At 57.0% G+C, this 24748-nt stretch overlaps 1 protein-coding gene across 2 annotated transcripts in view; it reads right to left on the bottom strand.

Moving 5' to 3' along the window:
* FBLN1 (fibulin 1) overlaps positions 1-22818 on the bottom strand; it is a 75588-nt gene extending 52770 nt beyond the window's left edge. Inside the window, exons 1-4 of one of the 2 annotated variants that reach the window (XM_079142580.1) lie at positions 22630-22818; positions 10581-10686; positions 3558-3693; positions 1678-1849 (exon numbers count right to left, since the gene is read on the bottom strand). In XM_079142580.1, coding sequence (XP_078998706.1) covers positions 1678-1849; positions 3558-3693; positions 10581-10686; positions 22630-22708 — 493 coding nt within the window. In that variant the 5' untranslated portion in view covers positions 22709-22818. The remainder of the gene's footprint in view (positions 1-1677; positions 1850-3557; positions 3694-10580; positions 10687-22629) is intronic. The other variant, XM_079142579.1, reaches the window with a different exon arrangement.
* Between the last annotated feature and the right edge of the window lie 1930 nt (positions 22819-24748).

Genomic DNA, 24748 nt, shown 5'->3' with positions numbered 1-24748 from the left:
TTCTGCCGCAGGTGGCCCCAGGACCCCAGCTGCAACACCGGCTCTTTCCTGGGAATCCAGCTGTGGCCTCCCCTGCAGAAGTTACATCTGCAGCCCCACATCACAAAGTCAATTCCCAGAAGCAAAACCCTACCTACCCTCGGCGTCCGTCAGGGACACCAAAATCCACAGATGCTCAAATCCCCGGTATAAAATGGTGCAGGGTTTGCAGGCAGCCTATGGGTACCCTCTGTGTGCTAGGTTACCTTTTTTTTTCTTTTGGTACCCGGGATTAAACCCAGGAGGCACTTCCCCACTGAGCCACACACCCAGTCCTCATATATATATATATATAATTTAGAGACAGGGTCTCACTAAGTTCCTCAGAGCCTTGCTAAGTTGCTGAGGCTGCCTTTGAACTTTTAATCCTCCTGCCCAGCCTCCCGAGCTGCTGGGATGACAGGTGTGCACCACCGCACTCAGCTTTCTTTCTTTTAATTTTTTTTAACATTTTTTTTAGTTGTCAAGACATTTATTTTATTTATTTATTTCTATGTGGTACTGAGAATCGAACCCAGTGCCTCATACATGTGAGGCAAGTGCTTTACTACGGAGCCACAGCCCCAGGCCCTGGCTTACTTTTAACAGTAGTACAACACAAATTCTTTTTCTTTTTCTTTCTTTCTGTCTTTTTTTTTTTTTTTTTTTTTTGTATAAGCACTTGCTTTATTACAATGTTTGCCAAGGCAGAACAGTGGGGAAAATATTCTTTTTAATAAATGGTAGTGAGACAATGGTTAACTCTTATAAAAATTATGTCTTCACCCTTACCTTATGTCTTAGAAATCATAAACTCAATATGGGTTGTTGGTTTAATTTTTATTATTTTTATATATATACACATATATACAATGGAATATTTTTTATTTGTTCTTTTTAGAGATACATGACAGTAGAGTGTATTTCGACATATTATACATCCATGGAATATGACTTCCCATTCTTGTGGTTGAACATGATGTGAAGTCACACTGGTCATGTATTCCATATACGAACATAGGAAAGTGATGTCCAGTTCATTCTACTGTCTTCCCTCTTCCCATTCCTCCACCCTTCCCTTCATTCCCCCTTGTCTAATCCAAAGAACTGCTATTCTTCCCTCCTTGCCTTGTCATGTGGTAGCATCCACATATGGGAGAGAACATTTGGCCTTTTGTTTTTTGGGACTGGCTTATTTCACTTAGCACGATATTCTCCAGTTCCATCTATTTATTGGCAAATGCTATAATTTCATTCTTTAAGGCTGAATAATATTCCATTGTGTATATACACCACATTTTCTTTATCCATTCATCTGTTGAAGGGCAACTAGGTTGGTTCCATAGCCAAGCTATTGTGAATTGAGCCGCTATGAACATTGATGTGGCTGCATTGCTATGCTGTGCATGCAACACAAATTCTAAGTGAATAGTTGTTCTGTTTTATTGCTTAGGGAATAACATGGGGGAAAATCTACACGTGCTCAGTACAGATGCGATTTTTCTCTCCAATATTTCTGATTTGGGGTTGGTTGAATCTGTGGATGTGGCATCCATGGAAAGGGAAGGTCGACCTTGTGCGTGTACACACACGTGCACATACACACCAACACACACCCACGCCCAGACCAACCCAGCCAAGAGGGCAGAGGCAGGTTACCTGTGTCTTGGAGGCCCCCGACATCCCCAGGGGTGAAGTCTGCGGTCTCCTGGCCCTTGACACAGCATGCCCGGAACACCAGCCCACACTGGTAGCCGACCATGAGGCTGGGCTCGCAGCTCTGGCCCCGGGCCTGGGCCGCCCGCCCCAGCACGCAGCAGTGGCAGCACCTCTGAAAACAACCAAGGCTCAGACGGGGCTCAACTGGAGGTCGTGCAGGGACTCTGGGGACGCCTCTCGGGTTCCCCTTGTCCACGGCACGGACAGTGAGGGTGCGTGTCTGACTTAGACACCTAGGTGCCCCCACTACATGCCACAGTACATGGCAAAGCCACTGAGTCCCCAGGTCTCCTGACTGGCTTTGGAAGGGAACACACAGTGCCTGGGCCCCAACCCTGCCCACCATCCCCCAGCTCACCCCTCCAGGGAGAGGGGCCCGCAAAGCCCCAGAGCATCGGTTTTGCGTGGTCCGAGTATTCTCCACCATGCCTGGAAGGAATGCACGCCTGTCCCTCGGGGCTCCAGGCCCCAGTTTGGGGGTTCAGGCTGAACTTTGAAGGCAGAAGAACCTTAAGGTACCAGCAAAACAAGGGACAGGATCACTGCCTGTCACTTGGACGCCAGGTTCCAAAAGTCACACCTGAGTTCTGGGGTCAACCTGAGAGTCAGTCTTTACTAAACAGCTATCCTGAGAAGGGCACAGAATGCTCCGGAAGGCAGCCCAGGGAGACGCGGCTTGCCTCGACATCTCTAGAGGTGGAGGGTCTATTCTACGGGTGGTGAGCCAGAAGGAGCGGGGGCAGGCTCTCCCACAAACGCGGGGTGGCCACAGGGGTCAAAGCGCCCTGCTAGAACATCCTGTGCTTTTCCACACCTCCCTTCCCTCAAGCCTGAGGACATGCTCAGTTATCTGCCAGGAAGATGGCGTCAGCGGAGCCCAGCCCTGCAAGGAGGCAGGGCACCCGAGTCCTGCGGCCAGCACCTTGACCAGGCTGCCCGCCTGCCCTCAGCTGTCTCATACCAGCACCTGCTCCAGGGAAGGCTCTCAGAGGCCAGGGGGCCCTCCACACAGGGTCTCCCTCTGTGGCCGTCTGTGTGCAGACTCCCCAGGAAGGAGCCCGCGCACCCTGTCCAGAATCCACACTTGGGCCAGAGTCTTGCTCCTTGAAATCCCCCATTGCTTTCCTGGTGGGAGGGGAAGGTTTCAGGGAATCTGCTCTGGTGCCTCCAGCAGCCCCTCCATACCCAGCCTCCATGGCCTGGGCTTGCTGGTCTCCCTCAGTGGGTGGTTCAGCAGGTGGGCTCGGGCACAGCTGTGGTGACCTCAGTGACCTGCTCTGGACTTGGAGTCCCAGCCGAACTTGGAAAGGGAATCTGCCAGATATTCATACTTCACCTTCGATGCAGGACCCGCCTGGTCCCCGGACAGGCTGCTGAGAGGCCAGTTGGGAGTGCAGGCCGCTCAGAACTTCGGTTTCTGGCCCAGGGGACGGGTTGTAAGAGTCAAGTGCTCTCAGGGGCCCTTATGAGGGCCCATTCCGAGCCCAAAGCTCCAACTAGGCTGGGGCACGGAGAAGCCTGAGGACCTCCTGGGCGTTGTGGGGGTGCCCAGGCGGAACTGAGCAGAGCATAGTCAAGGCCCTGGACGCCCCTGCTCTCTGACCCTTGCATGCTGGGCCTTCACTCTCTGGTACTTTAACCACGCTGGAGTTTAGTAGAAAGGTCTACCTACTAACTGGAGTGGGAGGGGACACTGGAGTGGCCTTGTCCGTCCTGGGCCAAGCAGCCCTGCATCTAGCACGGAGGTGGGCCCGGGTAGTGGTGACGGGCAGCATTGCTCGGCGGGAGGCCCTGGTGCTCCTGTGGTCCCAGGTTCTCACCTTCACAAACATGGCCTCGAGGCTGGTGTTGTCACCGAGGGCAGGGACACAGGCGTCCTGCTCACTGGCCAGGTTGATGCCCGCAGCACAATGCAGCTCCTCCAGCTGGCTGTGGCAGCACTGCTCCTGGACCATCCTGTGGGCAGAGGGCAGGTGGGACAGGTCTGCAGGGGCCCATGGCCTGACACAGGCTCTATCCTCTATGGCTTCCCTCCCTGGCTCCCATGGACACATGCACACAGCACCTGGCATACAGAAGGTGCTCAATAAGTGTTTAGTTAGAAAGACTGCAGAGTGGTGTCTGGGCTCAGGGTAAGGACCCACGGCTGTGACCCAGAGGGGAGAGTCCCCTCCGAGCCTCACCTTGCCCCAGATTGTCCCCACCTCGTAAGACACAGCCCAGGCTGCTGCTGCTGCTGGGTCACACCCTCATCCTGTGCCACGTTGAGTGCTTCCCGGCACTCACGCCCACTGTCCAGGCTCAGAGGAGACACTCAGAGCGCTACCAGCAGCCACAGTGGCTCCCAGTGGGCCCCTCTCCCAGCTCTGCCATGCTGTTCTCAGGCACAGAGGGCTCAGGTGGGGAGGAGCCAGTTCCTCAGACAGTCATGGGGCGATGAAGGCACAGGGGCCCAGAGAGACAGCCCCGCAGGCCCAAAGCAGGAGGTGTGAGCGCCACAGGCAGCTCCCGTCCAGGCCCAAAATAACCCCAGCTCTGGCCACAGTCAGCAAGGGCAGAAGGGTCTCCCAACTGCCTCTGGGAGAGAGGGCAGGGCCTCCCAGCCTCCCTGTGCTGCCATCCAGGCTGCCTTTGCCCAAGGTCACAGCCCCTGCCTGCCCTTTCCCTATCTACCACATCACCCCATCCTGCAGGGCTGGAAGTCTGCACCCAGCTTCCCGGGGCTTCAGAACAGATCGCTCTGTACTGAGCGGCCGCATCCTGTGCCCAGGCTCAGGGTGGGTTTGCATTTCACTAAAACCGTCAGGGCTGTTCTTGTGCCCTTACCAGATCCGCACAACCCACCCATCCATTCAAAAGAAAGCAACAAGTGTTGGCAGCCACGCGGAGACACGGAAGCCTCGCGCGCTGCTGGGGCAGGGGAAATGGTGTGGCCATTGGGAAAACAGCACCCAGTTCCTCAAAAAGTCAAAAACAGAATCACCACTGGACCCACAGGCCCGCTTCTAGGTGGATGCCCAAGAGAATCCAGAGCAGGGTCCCAAAGAGACGTTTGCTCACCATGCTCACAACGGCAAGGCCAAAGGTGGGTGCAGCCCAAATGCGGCCCAGCCATCTGGTAGGCATTCAGCCTTAAGAAGGAAGGAAATTGGGAGTGCCACAACGTGGATGGGCCTTGGGGACACCACGCCAAGCAACACGAGCAGCCCCGGGGGACAAAGCCTGTGTGACTCCACAGACATGAGGTCCCGGAGTGGTTAAGTTCATGGAGACAGAAAATAGAAGCGGGCTGGGGGGAAGGAGGAGGAGGAGGAGGAGGAGGAGGAGGAGGAGGAGGAGGAGGAGGAGGAGGAGGAATGGCAGCGAGCACTTCAGGGGGTCAGAGTCTGGGCTCTGCAACACGGAGCATTCCGGTGGCGACGTGGGACAATGTGGGGGGCTTGCTGCCGCGAGTGCGCACACCTAGCAATGTCCGGAGAGAGGATCTCATGTCACACGCGTTTCGCCACCATTAATTGGCTGCAGCCCATGGGCGTGCTGGTTGGGTGTGTAGGGCTCCAGGGACAAGAAAGGCTGGCCTGGTGGGAAACGGCTCCTCTAGGCCTCCCAGGACAGCGGGCGCTGACCCTGCTCTCAGCGGGAAGGAGCCAGGGCAGGCATCTGCAGGGCTGGATCTGAATCCTGCTCTCTTCTTGCAGCGTCCTGGACAAGCCGTCTAGCCTTGGAGAGCCTTTTCTCACCTGCAGGGTCAGGTGATGTCACCTGTCCCTGGCACAGCACATCACAGTGGCCCTTGAGTCCCTGGGCACAGCAGTGCCCTGGAGGCTATGAAGTCCGGCCCAACATCACTGCTGTGACACCCCCTGCAGCTGAGTCCCCCCAGGTAGGGATCCCTGCCTTTGTTCAACTGGTGTTCTAGTGGTTGGCGAAGGACATGTCAAGAGTCAACCCAGGGCATCCTGGCTGCTGTCCCCATCCACCTTCACTCCCTGGGGGGGGTGACCTTGGGCTGTTGGTGGTCCTCGCATGCATCGAAGGTACTGGGTCTCCACTGCACGGGGAGGAGAGAGAACAGAGCTGCCCAACCACACCCTCCTCTTCCAGGACTGCTAAGGGTTCCTGAGAATCACAAGGGCTCCAGGGAACCCAGTTTGGAAACCAAAGAACCAGCTAGTTTCCAGGAGCCATTCTGGGGAGATTCACGAAGCTGGTCACTCTGCCCTGTCCTGGCAGAGCCACCATCTGTCATCTGCCCCTAATGCTCTCCCTGGCTAGACTTGCCAAGCCATGCTGGTCCTGGGGTGGCAGGGGGTGGGGCTGTTTGCTTTGGTAGTTGTTTTACAACTAAGGGTTAAACGCAGGGGCACTTTACCACTGAGCCACAGCCCCAGTCCTCTTTTTTCTTTTTTTTTTTGAAAGACAGGATTGAACTTAGTTTATTTGACTTTTTTTGCAATACAAAATATAACTAAAAAAATCCTATATCCAATGTCACTGAATGGGGAAAGAGGCAATAATTTAAAACAAAAACCAGGATAGAGAATATTCTGAGAAGAAAATGTGCATAAAATTCAGATTATTCTCATTTCTAATTGCTGTACACAATTAGAAAAGCTAATGGCTATATAGATGCTCAGAAGCCCATTTCATTCTTTTCTGCCTCATTCAGACATTTTCAATAGTGTCAAGACTCAAAGACACACTTTTGGAAACATCATAAATAAGATAATCTCAAAGATTTCTCACAAACTCTTCTGATCAGAGCAGAGCAAATGAAGAGACCTTCCTTGTCTGATCATTTTTTAAAATTACAGTTTCCCTATGGCTCACACCAAAGAAGAGACAAATTTGGAAGTCAACTTTCAACCCTGGTCCCAAGGCAGAGATCTAATTGCAGAGATAGTTATAACATAGAATAGTATTTCTTTCCAAATAACACATCTGACACAATTTAACAGTTTTTCCAAAGCAATTTCTCAGGGTTAATTTTAAATGAAGATTGAAATACTACCAGTTGATTCAGCCGATTTCAGATTCATATTATAGATTTTTCAAAGTCCGTTTGTGTGCAGAAGCAAAATTATGAATGGCATTTCGAAGAGTTGCATTTCCCTCGGAGATCTCAGAGGAACTGATGACTGAATGCAGTGCCTGATGATATGCTCTGTGGTTTTTATAGAAAATACAATTGTTGGCACAGGTGTCAGGATGAGCATCCTAAAAATCAGGACCACAACAGCATAGAGGAGGTAAAGTAATATTATACAGCTGCATTTTCTCCTGGACCTGGGCGTGTAATGCTTCTACGTATCTTATGTGTTCTTTTTCTCTCTGTTGTTGCAGTTTTTCTCTAGCTTCTCTCTGTTCTTCAAGTTGTAACTGGGCTAACATACCAGGCATTTTTCCCCTGAATATGGTTCTTCATTGAAGTTCATTTTTAGGATCTTCTGCTCTTCAGCGTAACGTTGTTGCTCTTTCCTTTTCTTAATTCTCCAGGACCCCTGCCGGGCCAACCGCACCCCGCCTCCAGGACCTCCGGCTGACCACGTCCACCCCTGAGCGGCAGCTCCCCATTTGCCAACACATTTCGAAGCCAGAGCGGCCATCTTGGATAATCCTCCCCAGTCCTCTTTTGTATTTTGAGACAGGTGAGGACCACTGGCCACATGTAGCAGGACCCCAGGGTGCCCGGCTGCCTGGGTGCCATCCCACCAGCCTCCCGTGCGGCCAGCATGCAGGAGGGTGTTCCTTTCTGCAGAACCCCCCCGCACTGCCCACCTGGCCCCCAGAGGCCGCCGGTTCTCCTTTTGGATGTCCAAAGGGCACCTTAAACTCATGGGCCAAACCCAATCTGTCTCTCAGTGCCCAGTTGCCTCTCCACAGTGCCCCCTCTCACCCAAACTGCCCGCCCAGCCCCTCAGAGCAAAGCCCTGGAGCCGTGCCTGCCACCTCTGGGTCCCACTCTGCTCCATAAGGATAACCTGGCAGCCCGCCTCCAAGACACGTCCACAGCCAGCCTCTTGCCACCACTCCCAGGCTCCCGCCAAGACACCAGCATAGCCCCTGGGATTATCTGAACAGTCAGTCAGGGCCTGGGCTGCCATCCTCCTCCTCCCTCCTCCCTCTTTCCACGCAGGGTCCCTTTAAACACAAGTTCAGACAGATAAGCACCCACTCCTCTCTGCTCAGAGACTTCCACCAGCCCTCAGCCCACTTCAAGTCAGCCTCTGAGATGGTCACCCAGCCTAGGACAAGTGCCCTGCAGCACCCTGGCCATCTTGGTTTCCTTCTGACCTCACGTCCTTCTGCCCCATCCAGCCACTGTTCACTCTGTGCAGCCACCTGGCCCCTGGCCGCTGCCTGGTCAACTGGCATTGCCTTCCTCTGAGCCTCCACACTGGCTATTCCCCAGCCTGGATGCCCTTCCCCACGTTCCACACAGCTGGCTCTCTTGCCTCCTTCAGGGCCTGGCTCAGAGGTCCTGCTCAGTGAGGCCAGCCCCAAATGCTCTAAGGGCTAGCTCTGCCCTGACCGCGAGACCCCCCTCCCTCCTGGGGTTCTCTTCCCCACGTGGCACACCCGGCCTTCTCACAAACCGAACACTTACTTATTGCTCTTTGCTGTCACCCACCTGTGGGACACGAGCTCGCCAAGGCCCGGGGCCTTGCCTATTCACTCCCTGACATGCCAGTCAGCCAGAACGCTGCCTCAGCCACACTGGTGACACAAACACAGGCTGCTGGGGACATTTGCTCGAGGACAGCTGCTGGTGTGGGCACCCCATGGGCCAAGTTCCTCCTAGAGGACGAGGCTCGGGTGTCATCTAGCCCAGGGTTTTAGGGGGATTTGGATCCTGGGGAATGATGGACCCTGATCAGAGCCCAGCATGAGATAGCCGTGAACGGAGGAACCTCAGCCAGCATCGCCCGCCCACCCAGCACACATCACCGCTACAGCCTCAGGCCACCCAGCCCCAGCCAGCCTGGTTGAGCCCTTGCCACCCAGGGGAGCCAACCCTGAGAACCCCAGGCGGCCCCACCCTCAAGTCCTGCCCAGAAGGCTCAGCATGGGTTCTCCCACCGTTCCTCCGCCCCTCCTCTTCCCGAGCTTAAACTAGCGAGTCCCACAGAACACTCTGCCCCTGCCTGTGAATGAGCCCCGGGATGAGCCAACTGGCCTCAGCAAAGCAAAGGGCCAGTCGCCCCCATGAGCCCCGAGGTGTGTCCAGGGCACTCAGTAACGTTCTGGGGACACGAAACTCACACCAGCCAGCCAGAATTTTCCAAGGCCCCATGTGTGGAGGGAGCACCATGGGACACACAAAGGGTCAACAGGAGCCCAGGGACAATTGCGCCTCCCAGGGAAGATGCTGGTTCTGTCTGCTCTGAGGTTAGGACGTCAGGAATCCCCTGATGTGTGTGTGAAAGGTGTCCCTGCTGGGACGAGGTCACGAACGAGTGCCCCGGGCACAGAGGCACAGGTCTTGGGCTTCCGGCCTCCAGATCGGCACGGAGGCCAATGCCTGTGGTCTGAGACCCCATCTGCAGTGCCGTGGAGACAGACACGCACGGGTGTGGCTTGGTGCCTCTCGTTTCAGGCATCGTCTGCAATAGTCTTACCAGCCCTGTAGGAGAGGTGTGTTGGGGAAACTGAGGACCCAACTGGCCCAGCTCTCGGCTCCCCGCCCTCATCCCTCGGGGCCAGGCTGCCCGGGTCAGCAGTCAGCAGAACCCTTGGCGCTCAATTCGCAGCCTGGCCACAGGACCGCCAGGGGTCCCTCTGACATCTGCAGCGCTAGGCACCCTGCCAGCCAAGGCCTCCGCTCACACTCATGGGCTCCCCACAGCCCTGGCCGCGTGGACTTCCGGTCAGTCCCACATCCGAGGTCCCTGCTTTCTCTTCCTTTGTTTGGTCTCTCATGCGTTCGACTTTTCAAGTTTCCTTGGTCAGATCTACGTCACCCATCACCATTGGCAGGCAGCAGCTGCACTCAATGCCAGCACGGATTCAAAGTTGCCCTGGAGGCAAAAGAGATGTCTCTGCGCATCTTCCTGTGACAGCTGTCCAACCAGCACCCACAGTGCCAAGAGTCCAGGCAGCACAGAGTCAGACTAGAGGCGGAGGAAACAGGAGCAGCAACCCAGGGAGCCCCCCTGCCCCCCGACACCTGCTCCCAGCCCCAGGCATGGCTCGGATGCCACCGTCACCACTTACTGGTTTCCTTGTCTGTGAAATGGGTTAATAACAAAGTGAAATGGGATGGTCCGTGTCAAGTGCACAGCACGCAGTAGGTGCTCTGAAGAAGCTTGCTATTCTTTTTATGACAATGATCAACGTCACCTATTTTCATCACTTATTCTAAGTGTATATTGTCCCCAAACTTTGAGGATGCTTGTGTCAATTTAGGGAGAGAAGAAGTCAACCCAGATGTTGACTGTTGAATAAGGTGGACAACTGTCCATGGAACTCTTGATTTGGGCCTGGCCTCTGAACCTGCAGGTGTCCACTGGCAAAGCATCCAGTCCCATGATCCCATCTGACCCCCACGACAAACACCCTCCCTCTGGAGAAAACAGACTCTCCCAGAGCTGCCTAGTCATGACAGGCTGGAGGCCAAGCCCACTCTCCTTGCTTCCAGTCCAGTAAAGGGGACAGGAGCCCTGTACACAGGTGGCCTAGAAGGGAGGGAAGGGTCTTGTGAGAGGCCTGCGGGAGCAGGGGAGGGGGAAGCAGATCCGGCTGGGCCCACGGGTGAGTCCGGCCTCTTCCTGGGGTCCTTTCCTCCCCCACTCTCCCCTAGGGAAACACTGCCCTGGTCAGAAGGAGGTCTCAGGCAAACACACCTGCACTCTTTGGACTCCGAGGTGTATGGCAGGGAGCAATCTCGGTGCTGAGTGGCCATTCGATGTCCATCTGCACAGCAAGCCTCCATGGGGACGTCTGCGCCCACTGTGGGGGAGAGAGCAAGCGGCAGGTGAGTCGCCACGTGGGGTGCCCACCCTTCCGGCCCCACCAGCAGGACAGCTGCTTCCTTAGGTCCTGACCAGAACATGCGGCCAGTACGGCAGGGCAGTGGGTGACAGCACATCGTTGAGTCACTCTACCAAGGAGGACAGAGACCTCCACGGCTCCAGAAGGCAGCCTGCTCCTTCCCCAAGTCTGATGGGGTGCTGCTCAGCACCCCTGCCCCAGCCATATACAGGGGACGGGAACAGGGTCACTGCCCATGTGACCCAGAGGCACCGCCCAGCCTGAGCCCCTGCAGGGGATACTGGAGAGGGTTCTCGGAGGCAGGAAGAGGAGTTGGCAGTGAAATCATGGCCACAGGCACAGAGCTTCCACCCTCGTCTGCCAGAAACCCTCAAATTCTGCACAGAGACTCCCAGAGGCTGGTGAGGACAGGGCAGGCTGGGCCCCGAGCACAGTCCCCTGGCTGAGCAGCCAGCCTACATCTCAGCGCCAGACCGAGCCGGGAGCCCAGGTCCTTGTGCCAGTCCAGGCTGTGGCTCCAGGGCGCTCTGCTCAGAACCCTGGGCCCTCTGCTGGTGGGAAGGAGAAGACCCTGCCGTGCCCCTGGGAGGCACAGCTGGGTCCCCAGGTGCCACATGGTTCACTCTCAACGTAAGGGACGGCAGTCCAGGAAGGACCTGATCATGGCCTCAGCTGCCAGGCAGAGGCCACCTCCCAGCAGGACACTGCAAACAGGCTTAAGAAGCACCAGGCTTCCTTACTAACAGCTTCCCAGGGCCCTTGGGGTAAGTGCCAGCAGGCTGGAGGGCACGGTGCCCTACTGAGCTCCCTACTCTTCCACAGCTGGCCCTGGCCTGGCCCAGAGGGAGTCTTGCTCATGAGCCAGGCCAAGACTTCCTGAACCCCTGGCCTGACTATGCAGCCTCGGCCACCACAAGCTCTGAGCGTCTGTCCCCTCTGAGAAGAGGAGGAGGAGCATTCGGGATCGGCATGGCCAGTGCACATGGGGCTGAGGCTCCGCAGGGCCATTCCACTGGCCGGAGCGGGGCCTCACCCTGCGTCACATCCCCATGGCTATTTTGGGGTTCCCCATCCCCAGAGCTCCTGGAGGACCAAGCAGCTTTCTGCAGTGAACGATGTCCCTGCCCATCCTGCCATCCTCCGCCTCCCCTGGGCTGGCCAGGTGGTCAAGGGTGAAAGCCTGCCCCCCAGGGCCCACGGCCACCCCCAAGCTGTCCCCACTGTGGTCCCTGATGGTGGTGAACACGGAGGCCTCCTCACAGGCTGCTCTGATCAGTGGTCTGACGTCTCAGGCCCCAGATCGCCAAAGCTGGCCGTCGTCACCGGTGCCGGGGCACCACCACCCGACCCCTCCTGGCTCCTGTGCGCTGTCCTTGGCTCACTCTCACTCCAGCTTATTTTGTTTAGACAGTATTCACAGAACACAGGACCCCTGTGTAGAGGAGAGCTGTGGTTCAAGCCCCAGATGACGGTGACAGCCTGCAGGCAGTGACAGAAGACACTCTCCCGGGTGGCGGACCCCCAGCACGATCACCCCACACTCCAGCCCTTAGCTCTTGTCTCCTCTCCAGTTCTGCCCCTCACCCTTCCTGTCACCTCCCCTCCCAGCCGGCCTGCCCACCCAGCCTGACTCAGGGGCCCAGGCTCCTGCCTGGACACCCTGCCTGGGCACCCTGGCTGGGCACTCAGACCACCAGCCTCTGACGTTCCACCTCAGCATCACCAAGCCAGGCACCCAGGTCCTCAGAGTGGGGTCCATTTCCGTTCTCTTACCCCTCAACACAAGAGCTGGCACATAGCAAACAGCTGAGCAGAAAGGGTGGCAGCTTTGGAACCAAATGAGCTCGGCCCCAATGCCAGCTGCAGCTCCTCTGCGGCCCTGGCCAGACCACTGCACCCTGTCACAGCTTCCTCAGTGCCAAAGCAGGTGGAAGGCCGCAGCAGGTCGCTGAGAAGGTGGACACACTTTTGAACAGTGGCTTGGTCACGCGTTAAGTGATCAACAGGGCCTGACTCGCCGTCACCCCGGGAGCGCGGGAGGGATGGCTGGTCTCAGAGTGTCACCCCCACGGAAGAGCCACCCCCACACGCAGAAGAGCCAAAGCAGGGAGTACAGACGCCTGCCAGCACTCAGTGGGGCAGGAACTTAGCGGGCCCCGGGCCCAGGGCACCTCTCCTCAGCGGGACAATCAGAGGCTTAGCCCTTCAGTCCACCAGGAAACTCGGAATGTCCCTGGAAGGCAGTGCGAATGTGCTGAGCAGCCCCAGGGCTGGGGCAATGTGGGGGCTCTGGCCTAGGATCAGCCTCCACCACGGGACCCTGGGGGTGCAGGAATCGGCTCTGCCTCCTCAGACCAGGAAGAGCCCAGCAGGGGACACGACACAGAGGGGTGGAGGGGAGGCAGGAGGGACATTACTGTCCTTGTCCTAACCAATAAACCCCAAGCACCCTGACCATGACAGGCCCTGCAGACAAGGTCTATTCATCTGCCCACCCCCATTGCCCCCAGGTCCTGAAACTCGTCACGTGGTCAGTCACACAGTTGAGAAGTGGCACACGTTCTCGCCCACTTCCCCTGCCTAGGGCTGGGGTCACTTGCAATGTTTGACTCTCGGGAAGGAGTAAACAGCTCGGGGGACGCTGTGATTTAAATCTGTGCCCCTAAAGATACAATTATTTGCCTAGACCAGAGCCAGGGAGGAGAGGGGGCAGGGCAGGAATGTTTTCTGACCCTTGCTGCTCATGAGGAGGTGGCGTGTGCACAGCTGCAGCTGTGCAGGGACCCTCAGGGTGTCCAGTGGGCACCTGTGGCCTGTGGGAGGCCTGCGGGAGGCCAAAGAGCAGGGACTGGCCTGGCTCGTGGCTCCTGGTCAAGGCCGAGGCATCTGCCGGGAATGTGCTGGGAGCTCTAGCCCAAGCTGAGAGGGGTCTGCAGGGAGAACGGGCCTCTGGGAGGACTGCAGCTGCTCTGGGGACGTGCCGGGAAGTAAGCACTCTAGGACAGACAGACCCAGGTCTGAGTCCCCACTCCAGCTCCCGGGCAGATTCCGGCAGAGGGCTTAACCTCAGCCACAGCCACGGGTGGCGGGGCTTGTGCGGCCAGACTGCAGGTCACTGGGCGCACGGGGAGTTGTCAGGGCCTTCCTGTTTCCTTGCCTCCCCTCCACATTTCACTGCTCTCTTACAAAACACATACCTGTGGGTACCCTGGGACCAAACCATCAGTCACCTTAGTGACTTCTTAGAACCCAAACTTCAAGCAGAATTAAGAACAGAAACTGAATGAAGTGACCAGTGACATGGCCATAATTAGCATGTCCCCACCAGGGCCTGCTGCACCATCCCAAACCAGCATGTGGCCAGCTGTGCCCAGCGCTCAGTGGACACTGAGTCCCTGGCACCCTCCGGCTCCTAGGCCCTAGGCTCAAGCATCAGGCCTGTTCTGGCAGCCTCCGAAGCTCTTCTGTCCCCGCAGCCAGTGGTGGCATCTTGCTGCTCTCCCTGTCCCCGTAGCACTCTCCATGCCCTGCACACACACGGAGGTTCACAAAGTATTAGTTACAAGGAGCCAGGGCGGGGGTGCTGAGGGGTAGGATCACCCTTAAAGTGCAGAGGCTGCTGGGTAGGTGACCCCAGGGGAAATCCCCAGGCTGAGCCACCATGGCAGAGTGAAGGGCTGATTAGAATTTCAGGCCAAGCCAGAGGCCACAGAACTGCAAGTTCCTAGCCCTGGAGATGACCGCGTTTTTCCTGGGAGTTCAGCACTGGCTGTCCCCAGGCTGACAGAGAAACACTGAGCCGCAGGGAGAGGAGGGGTCCACAGAACAGGACGGCAGTTGGAGACCCCCTGGGCATGGCTGGAGACCCCCAAACAAGGCACTCTCTGCAGCAGGTTGGTCTTTAAACGCCGTGTGTGTCTCACAAAAGACAAGGTCTGTTATTAGCGTGGGCTCCAAAGTAAGCCAAGCCACCCACGTCTTCCCAGGCACTTCCCAGGCATTTCCATGAGACGGGCAGGGCCAGGCGCTCCCAAGCACAAAAGCCCATGTGGTCCCCACCCCACCCAGATGCGTCTCCTCCAAGCCACATTCCAATTAGAAAGGCAAATGGCTGTTTTCAGATTTGTCCCTTCCAAGCAAGCAAGTTTTGCTCCATTATGAAAATCACTTCAGGTCAGAAGCGCAGACTTGGTGGCCCAAGATGAAGGCGCCTAACAAGTTCCGAGAGGAATCAGGTTCACAGTGAGACGGGGGCTACCGGGGCAGGGGAGGGAGTGGGAAGATGAGCAGCTTGCAGATGACAGGTGGTGACACGGCATGACAACATGAACTTACCTGTCATCTGAACTGGTTAGGAGGGCACATTTTATGTGATGTATATTTTACTACAATAAAAAATACACTTAAGCTGGGTGCAGTGGCTCACGCCTATAATCCTAGCAACTCCAGAGGCTGAGGCAAGAGGATTGCAAGTTCAAAGCCAGCCTCAGCAACTCAGGAAGACCCAATCTCAAAATAAAAAATTAAAAGGGCTGGGGGTGGGGGCTGTAGCTCAGTGGTAAAGTGCCCCGGGTTTAATCTCCAGGAGCAAAGGCAGTGCCTGTGGGCCACCTTGCCCACCCATGCTCTGCCCACAAGCTCGGCTTCCTCAGCCGCTGCTGCTCCCAGTCCTGGTCTGAAGGCTGTGCAGAGAGTAACGGGCCAACTGTATTTTACAATGTTCTCGCAGGGCACCTGGACCAGAGACAGAAGGCTCGACGGAGACTCCAAACGGAAAAGCCAAAATGTTTAGCAACTATGTAAACTGTGGCCTTTAAAAAAAAAAAAAAAAAAAAAAAAAAGATGATTTTAGAAATTCAAGGAAAAAGAACAAAAACAAAAACCATACCGGGGTCACACGTCTCCAGGGGCCTCCTGAGGCACTGGCAGGGCTGAGGCTCACTGACCTGGGTCACAGGGTCGTCTGAGCTTTATCAGGGCACCACAAAAGCGGAGTCCTGTCAATGCCGGCCCCAGATCCACAGCTGGGAAGAGACCTGGGGCTAACGGGCCTCACGGGTGCCAAGTTTCCCAGAGGGCACGGCGTCTGCCCAGCTGTCCACCAGTCACAGTCCCACTGGCAACACGCGTCAAAGGCCAAAGATCAAGCAACCCCCCACAAGCCCTCTGCACCTAGAAGACCTGGAACATACAGTCAGGAGTGACCTGGAGCACACGGGCCGTCCCTGCCCCGCCCCCGTCCCCCTGCCACCAACGGCCATGCAGCTCTGTAATCTATATTTTCAGGTAAGTCCCACGCTGGACACTCCCAAGCCCACCCTGGACACTCCCAAGCCCACCCAGACCACCTGTCCCTCAACTCAATACCCCATTGCCAGGTTCTGGAATCTTCTCTCACTGAGTAGCTCCTTTTTTGTCTGAGAAGAAACTCTCATCAACCATAGTTCCAATTTGACTCCTGTCATCTGACCATGTGACAAGATCCACCAAGAACACTCACTGCCAGCCAAGAACAAGCCCCTTGTAAATATAGTTAACCTCGCACCAAAAGTTTCAAGGACAGTGCCAGGGTGAAATTACCCAGCCCTGCCAGGTACCGTGGCATACCCAGCAACCCAGGAGGCTGAGGCAGGAGGATCCAAAGCGTGAGGCCAGTCTCAGCAACTTAATGAGATCCTCAGCAACTTAGCAAGACCCTGCTCAAAATAAAATACAACAAAGGGCAGGATTTAACTTAGTAGTAAAGCTCCCCCGTGTTCAGTGCCCAGTACCAAGAATAAATAAATAAATTTTAAGAGCAGGGGCCAGCCTCGACCTGGCTGCCCACCTCACTAACCCCAGGAGCCTGGTTCCTTCATGGGCATGGTGGGGTGTGTGCAAGCAGTGCAGGGTGGGAAGATGAACAGGGCAATCCAGGAGAAGGGCCTCAGTCTGTACCCTGACCACAGGAGCAAGAGTCTTTGAAATCCGGGAGAAGCTGCTCTGGTGGAATGGCACACTCCGGGGACAGACATGTTGCAGGGTGGCCTACACCCACCCCGCCAGCACCCCTCTTCTGGAAAGAGACACCCTGAAGCACCTGGTGTTCAGGGCACGGGGGCTCAGCTCCCAGGTGTCGGTCTCGGCAGAGAGACTCAATCGCCCAGGTAAGTCAGGCTTCCTAAAGATTCTGGCGTGGACCATGGATCGTGGTCGCAACGACGGACGCCAGCAGCAGGCTGCACGCGCTCAGGCAGAGAGAGGCTCTGGTTCAGAGGAGCAGGGGAGAGGCCCTCAAGGAGTAGTGACAGCATGGCCACCTGGTCTTCCCGAGACGGGGCTGTCACTCGGAGGGACGCGTTACCCATCTTTGGGTGGAAGCTCCCAGAACATGGCAGGGGTTTGGGGCGAAGCCCAATCACCTTCCCAGGTGGCCTGTGAGCCGTAGGCTCTAATGTCCTAAAGGTAGCTCACTGTGCTAGTGCTGCAGTGGGGAGACCCTGGGCCCAGACCTCCAGGCCGGCGACTGGTCCTCACCAGCTTCAGGAGTTCCCTGCGGAGGAAGCCTCGCCTGTTTCTACATGTCAGCTGGATGGAGGGCCTGGCCTCACTGTGTTCAGGCCCTGGGCTGACAAAACTTCCACCGATTGCTACAAAATGACAGGCAAAGCAAAGAGGCTTGCCATAGACTCGCCCGATGCCATTTAAAGTTCTCTTATTCTGAAACTGTCCTTCCCAAATTTGTGGTATTAAAATGTCCTTTACGATTGTGAAATGGTGACGATCCCAGACAGCTGTTGGTCGGATTCCTGCTGGTCCTTTGCTTTAATATTCTCATTGAACAAAATAAGAAGGGGCAAAGCTGGGTGAGCGCAGGCACTCGGGAGCCTGCCACCTCTGTCTCGGTGCCTCCTGAGTTCACACACCCTGCAGGAACCATGCCCATCGGCCCTGGCACCTTCTGCAAAGCTGTGGCAGAGCTGAGGGGACTCCCTAGGGTCCAGGAACCCTGGGAACCAGGAAGGCAGAAATGCAAGAAATTGCCAGCTGTGGAGATCCTGACAGGAAAGGCCAAAGAGAACCGGGAGACAGCCCAGCCCAGCAGGGCCCTGGGCAGCCGTCAGCCTCTGCATGGCTCACAGGACCAGGACGAGGACAGACTCGGCCACCAGGCATCCTCAGGAAGAACCAGGGTGAGCTGGCATCTGCTCTTAGGGCTCCAGAGCCCAGCCCCACACAAGAGTTCTTGTGTCCTTGAAGCTTCACCTGCCACTCCTGAGTATGTCCCCAGCAGTCAAAGAGATCACGAGGGTCTGAGGCAGCAAGAGAGACAGCCAGAAGGACAGCCAGAAGAACAGCCAGAAGGAGGCAGCAAGAGAGAAAGGACAGGTGGTACAGCTGGAAAGGTGAGGCGAGTGACCGCCCCCAGGCTCCCTGGGGCAGCCACCATACTGAGCACAGACAGCACGTGGGCTGTGCACGCCCGGCCATCTCTGCAACATCCTGCTGAGCTCCGAGGGCCCCCTGGGCCTCCAGGACCCCTCCCCCAGTGGCTTCTGCCTCTCTCGCCACCCACCATGCATCTTCTGCACCTGCTTGTTGGATCCAGGCGATCCAGGGGCCCCTCTGGCCATGCCAGCTCCCGGCCCCTTCCTCCAGCACCCTCCCTAGCCGGCCCCCAGCACGCAGGCTCACATCAGGCACATCTGTTTCCTGTCGTGCATGGTCTCTTTGTTCCCTGCACTTTCCAGCACTTAGCACAAATGATCAGCACCAGGAGGAGGGGGTGGGCTGCGTCTCACTCTACATTCTGCCCCATGCCTGCTGAGCAGTCGCCCAGTCCTGCTGGGAATGAATGAAGGAGCAAATGACCTCAGCAAGTGGGGCAGGGGTGGCGAGGATTCAGGACACGGCCCAAGACCAGAGAAGTGGGCTCCGAACCCTGTGCTGCCTTTAAAGGTCAACCCACACTCTACGTCTGCAAGAAAGCAGCTTCTCCTAAAGCTGGACTTTAGACCAGTCTTGGGCAGGTGAGGCCACTGACTGTCCTGGTGAGCAGAATGGCACTGCCTGGAGGCCTGGAGGCTGGGACATGCTCCCTGCCTCTCTGCATCTCAGTGTCTTCCCCTGCATGATGGGGACGATGTGACTCCTCATGAGATTAGTGTGAGGGCCCTGAGACAGGCGCCCAGCCTCCAGGCTGCGGAGAGAGGATGCTGGGCAGACAGGGCTCCAGCTGTCCCCTGACTACACGGCAGCACTGACTCCCAGGTCCACAGAGAGTTTTTAAACCAAAATAAGAAACAAGACTTCTAACGTAAAAATCAAATCTTGCAGTCCATTTTTACTCCCGCAAGTGACATGATTGATTCAGAAGGAAAAGGAGATTCGGGCGAATGCTGGGTCGCCTACTCCCTGGGTTGTTGAGAGCCATGTTATTTACAAACCAAAAACCCTCGGTTTTAATAATCCCCCAGAGCAGAGCACACTCTCAAGCCATAGAGAAGGAAACAGAGCAAGAGGGTACGCGACGGGGCCACTCTCTCTCAGTCACTTTCAGACTAGCACATCTGACCCCTTCCAGGGCTGGCCCCAGCGGAGGAGGCTCCTGATAGCCTGCAGGCTGCTGGAGCAACGGACACCCAGCCTCCCCTGATCCAGCCTCAGCCAGGGCCAGCCTGGAGGCGAAAGGTGGTGGAGCCCGCCCAGCTTCCAGAATGGCCTATCTGCCCTGAGCTGTGAGCTGGGCAGATGACTTTCCCCTCGGGCTGCTCTCCAGTCTGAAGGGTCTCTGATCCCAGCAAAGTTGGCAAAATGGGTCCCCTTCCCATGCCTGACGTGTTATGTGGCCACAGCTGAGAGCCTTACAAGGCACCTAGAATGACCAAGCCTGCCAAAGCTCCTACTAATCCAATTGTTACGATTTGATATTTTGCAAAAGGAAAATCTTTAGTGGTATAAAATGTGCAGGTAAAGTTACAATGTGCCTGGTTGGAACCTCTTTCATAAGATGTCACCTGCAAGGCAGCCCTGCCCATTGCGACTTTCAGTCATAGACCCTGTCCTTCAGGGAATCTCAGGCAGGGGTCTTCCACAGCTGTGAAGAGGGGGCTGAACTCCTGCAAGTTCCCTGGAGTCCCACATTGCTCATGCCCTTCCTTCTGCCATCCTTCCAGCCCTGCCCACCAACTCAGCCAGGTCTCCTCCTGTAGCTCTCAGTTGGCATGCTGCTTCCTCCAGGAAGGCTTCCTGACTCTGCCAGAGGGCTCCCTCTGTCATTTTCTAGATCTCCTGGGGGATGTAAGCCACTTGGAGGGAAAGGTGGGGTTTCTCTCCTTTCCTGCCACACCCCCGAGACCTAGAGCAGTATCCAGCCCCAGAGCTGGGCCTCGGCAGAGACTGAGAGAAGGGATGGGTGGATGCCTCTGCCCGTCCAGCACTGTGCAGCTGTTGGGTCTGCTGCACAGCTACAGGCTGGAGAGCCAGCATCAACAGAAGAGTCAGAGCAGTCTTGGGCAAAGCCATCTTCTCACCCAGGAATGGTCAACACCAATGACGGCTAATGATAACAGACACCGTGGTCCAAGCCATCCACGGGCATTTCTGAAGAGAAGCAGACTGGTTTCCAGTCCCTTGGAATCTGAAGATGAGTGCCCTGTCCCAGGCCAGTCCAGCAGGGGCGACGCATGCAGCCGAGCTGGGGTCCCTGGGCAGTACCAGGAGAGGCCCCGGGGCCACCCCCACCCAGAGCACCCCAGGCTTGTCTCCTTGCATCAAGCACTCGGCCCCACCTTCGGACTGGGAAACCTCCAGGAGCACATTGCATGCCACATGGTCCGGAGCCAAGTCCTCCCAGGCCTTTGTTCTCCCAGCAGGCTTTCTTTTAATCAGTGGGAAACTCTGCCCAGTTGCAGTCAAAGGCCAAGAAAGCCTCAGAGAAAACACAACTGTTTTCCCAACACCCACCTCCCCCACTCCCTCCCACACCAGCACTGCGTGAAGCTGGGCAGCACAGACAGGCCCTCACCTCTGCCCCAAGAAAGGCCAGGGCCCTTCTACGTGGTCCAGTACCAAGTGAGTTCCAGCAGACCAGCAAAAGGGCTCACTGTCTTTTCCAAGATGGGTCCCCATAGCTCTCTGAGGCCTAGTGGCGGCGTTACCCAGTCTTAAAAGGCTGCAGGCTGCATGAAGGAACTGGAATATTCTACTCCCCTCTCCCCAGATTACACCAAACTAAGCCTCCAAACTCAAAGAGGGTTCTGTCCCCAAGAAGCAGCTAAGGCCACAGGACGGCGCAGCTCTGCTCTCTCAGACTTTTTAAACCCTCCAAGTTGAGAGCTTTTCCAGGACGACAGGTCAGTGAGGGAGCAAGTGGCTCCAGGCTAGCCCACCCCTGGGTCCTCAAAGTCAAACATGCAAGGGGAACGTTTTCTCCAAAAGTACAGGGAAGGGACAGTGATGGAGGACTCGGGGCTTCCGGACTCCTGAGGGTTGCCTACACCTTCTCTCTAGATCTAGCAGGGTCTCTGAGGTCTGGGGCTGCCTGCCTGACAGCTCCAAGGCCCGGCCTGGGTCTTCACTCCAACAGCGACACCAGCTCCTGCCCAAGCACCTTCTCCTCCAAGTCCCCCAGGAACTCCCGGGGGTACAGGGGACACGAGCCCTGCGCCTCCCCACAGTCCCCAACCTGAGGAGCGACCCAGGAACACCCAGGATGGAGCCAGTGCCCAGAACAAGCAGAGCCCCAGAGGCCTGCAGCAGCAAGTGAGCCAGAAGCCTCTGCAGTCATCCCCCCACCTTGTCCCCCTCCTGCCCTCTCTTCTTAAGTCCCCTGCAGGCATTATCTGGGACAAGTGACCTTTTGACCAAGGAGGAGGGTGGTGATCAGAGAATTCAAAAGAAACTAAACTAAACCAGGGATAAAGAATCCGAGATTCCAAGGGTGGTCTGGACCTGGGCCTCTGGAGAGACAAAGACTCCTGCAGCGCAGGCCTGGCTAATGGCCCTGAGAAGCCACAGGGACGGCAGAGAGGTCAGAGGTCATGGCTCTACTGCCCGGCAGCTGCTGTGGTCCATAGGCATCCATAGGCACTGGGACTGCTGCCCCCCCAAGCCTCCCCCCCAAGGCCTGGAGGCTCAGGGAGAGAGCGGTGCAGCCTGGGTGGCACCATCCCTGTGCTGCCAGTCCAGGGCTGGGAAAGGAGGTCTGGACCACCGATCTGCTAGGAGGGTGGTAGGTTTGGAAGTGGCCTGTCCCCTGTCCCAGCTGAACATGAGGCCTGGTAGAAGCACTACCCTGTGTCCCAGCAGGGCAGGAAGGGAGGAGATGGCCAGATCCCAACGCCCACCCTCACCTTGAAGACCTGCAGACTTCTCCCTTACTTTCTGATTTCTTCCTGTCCACTCCCCTACCCAGTAACAGGCTGTCTCTTGGACAAATTACTGCTCCCACCCCTCAGTTTGCTCATCAGCAAGATGGGTACAACAGCCCCCACCTCAGGTGGGGTTGGGGCATGGGAAAAGACACACCACGGGCGCTTCTGGGACAAAGTGTTCCCCATCCCTAGGACCCAGGGCGGGGGTCTTCGCAGCTGAGTCTACGCGAGACTGGAGTAAGAAGGTGGACGACGAAAGGCCCGCTGCAGGGTGCGTTTGGGAAGAGGGATGTGGGGGTAGGGTCCCGTCTTTAAGACAAGTCCCCCAAGCGAAGGGAAGTATTAGGACAGAGCCAGGAGAGAGGAGAGGGGAGCGGACGTCCTGGGGCCAGCGGCTCTGGAAACTGCACGATGACCGCCCCGGATGCGCAGCGCTGGGCGGCGCACGCGGCTCCGAGTTCTGTCAGCTGCAGAACTTCCAAGTAGCGCGGCCAGGGGGCCGGGACGGGGACATTACAGCGGGGACCGTGGGCCCGGGGCGCCCTACCTCGGGCCGCCAGCAGCGAGAGGCCGCCAAGCAGCAGCAGCGGCAGCGGGACCGGGCGCAGCGGCGCGGCGCGCTCCATGGGGCCGGCGGGCGCGGGCGGGCGGCGGCGGACAAAGGCGCGGCGGCTCCTGGCTCACCCGCGCGGCGGCAGCGGCTCCACGCTCGGCCGAGCCTGGGCAGCCAACGCTGGGCCGGGCCGCGCGGTTCAATTATCCCGCCCGGGAGGAGGCGGGGCCGCGCGTCCTCCCTCCCCGCCGCCCCCGCGAGGCCCCGGGGAGCCTCCCTCCCACACCCCGGCCGCGGGGGCGCGCTGCCACGGCTGCGGGGGGCGGGGGCCCGGGCTCCCCTGCTGGGGCGCGCAGAAGGGGGTGCTTCGGGCCGCACGCACTCCCAGGTCCCCAGTCTCAGTCCCCGCCAAACGGGATCCCCCCTCCACCCGCCGTCCGGCGGGCTCTGAATCAGGGTAAGCAATGCCCAGCTCGCGGAAAGGACATCTAGACCTGGGCAGCCAGGGCCCCCGCGGACCCCGCCTCGAGTGTCCTAGGCCCCCTGGAGCGGGCCCACTCAGGGCGCCCCACAAGCGAAGCCCTCTCCCGGGTCTGCTCATTTCCCGCCTTTGGCGCGCGCCAGTGCGCATAGCTGCTGGTCCCCCGCTGACCCAGGCCTGTCTCAGCTGGAAGCCAGCCCTGCGCTCAGGGACTGCCAGTCAGAGAGGCTCAAGGATTGAAAGGACTCCCCAACACCGGTGGGAAGCGATGAACTCGTTGGAGCCCGAAGCCCTACAACAGGAGAGTTTCGAGGCGAAAAGTCAAGGGGCAGCATTTGCGCAGGGCCTGCAGGAGCGGATTTGTGCTGAAACTTGGCTGCAACCAGCCAGTGGTTACTGAGAATGAGCTGGTCTGCTGGAAACACAAATAGATTTCTTTTAAAAGCTCAAAACAAAACCGAACAAACTAGTACAGGTAAAGGTTCGGGACCCCTGGAGGAGAACCACAGGAACTCCACTTAGCTGAATGTATGGATGCCTGGATTCAGCAGTTCCACTCCAAGATTTTACCCAGCAGAGATGCACACACGTGCGCACCAGAAGACAGAAATTCGTGAACTGGAACTTTCAGCAGAGTTTCCAAGTGGGAGCTAGCAACATCATCACAGCAGAAGGGATCCACCTGCAGTCTGCACACACCAGAGCCGGTGAACTCTGCAGAGCAAAGGAGCACAGCCCCACGGGGTTGATCACAGTGCAGAGCAGCAGGGCCAGCCACAGAGGAACACTGACACATGGTTCCATTTATAGGAAGGACAAGCACAGGCCAGAAGTCAGGGGAGTGCTGATCCCCAGGGTGGGTCATGAGGAACCATGAGGGGCTGGCTTCTTAATGTGGGTTCTTGTTACAAGGTTGCGTTCAGTCTGCAATTTTGTCTAGCTGCTCGCTTATGAAATGTGCTCCCACCCCCACCCATTTTCTTTCTTTCTTTCTCCCCGCTCCCCCCCACCTTTTTTTTTTTTTTTTTTTCTTGTACCAGGGATCCAACCCAGAGACACTTAGCCACTGAACCACATCTCCAGCCCTTTTTATTTTGAGACAGGGTCTGGGTAAGTTGCTTAGGGCCTCACTCAGTTGCTGAGGCTGGCTTTGAACTTGCCATCCTGCTGCCTTAGATTCCCACCCACCCTTTTTCTTAAGATGAGATCTCACTATATTGCCCAGGCTCACCTGGAACTTCTGGGCTTAACTGATTCAGCCTCCCAATTGGCACCACTACACCCAACTGCCCTTTTCTGAATGTTAAATTTAAAAATCAAAACCAAAGAGACCAAAGTCATTTCCCACAAGATGCCTCACACACTTGCAGAAACCCAGGAAAGCTCATGAAGGGCACCTACCAGTTTACTGCTTCCTCGGTTCCGGAGACCTTCCTGACAAGGGAACGTGGGACCAGCTGTTAAAACCTAAGCAGAGCAGCGGGAAGGGCAGAGGGAAGAGTCTCTGCCAAGGCAGGAAGGCACCAGAGACCTTGGGCAGCCTCAGAAGGGGATCTGATATGCTCTTACTGGAGGTGAACCGGGCACCTGAGCAGGTGCAAATGATGGAGAGGAGGGGCCCCTGCCTGGGCA

The sequence above is a fragment of the Sciurus vulgaris genome (genome assembly GCF_902686455.1).
Source record: "Sciurus vulgaris genome assembly, chromosome: 5".
NCBI lineage: Eukaryota > Metazoa > Chordata > Mammalia > Rodentia > Sciuridae > Sciurus > Sciurus vulgaris.
This window is presented reverse-complemented; position numbering and strand designations above follow the sequence as displayed.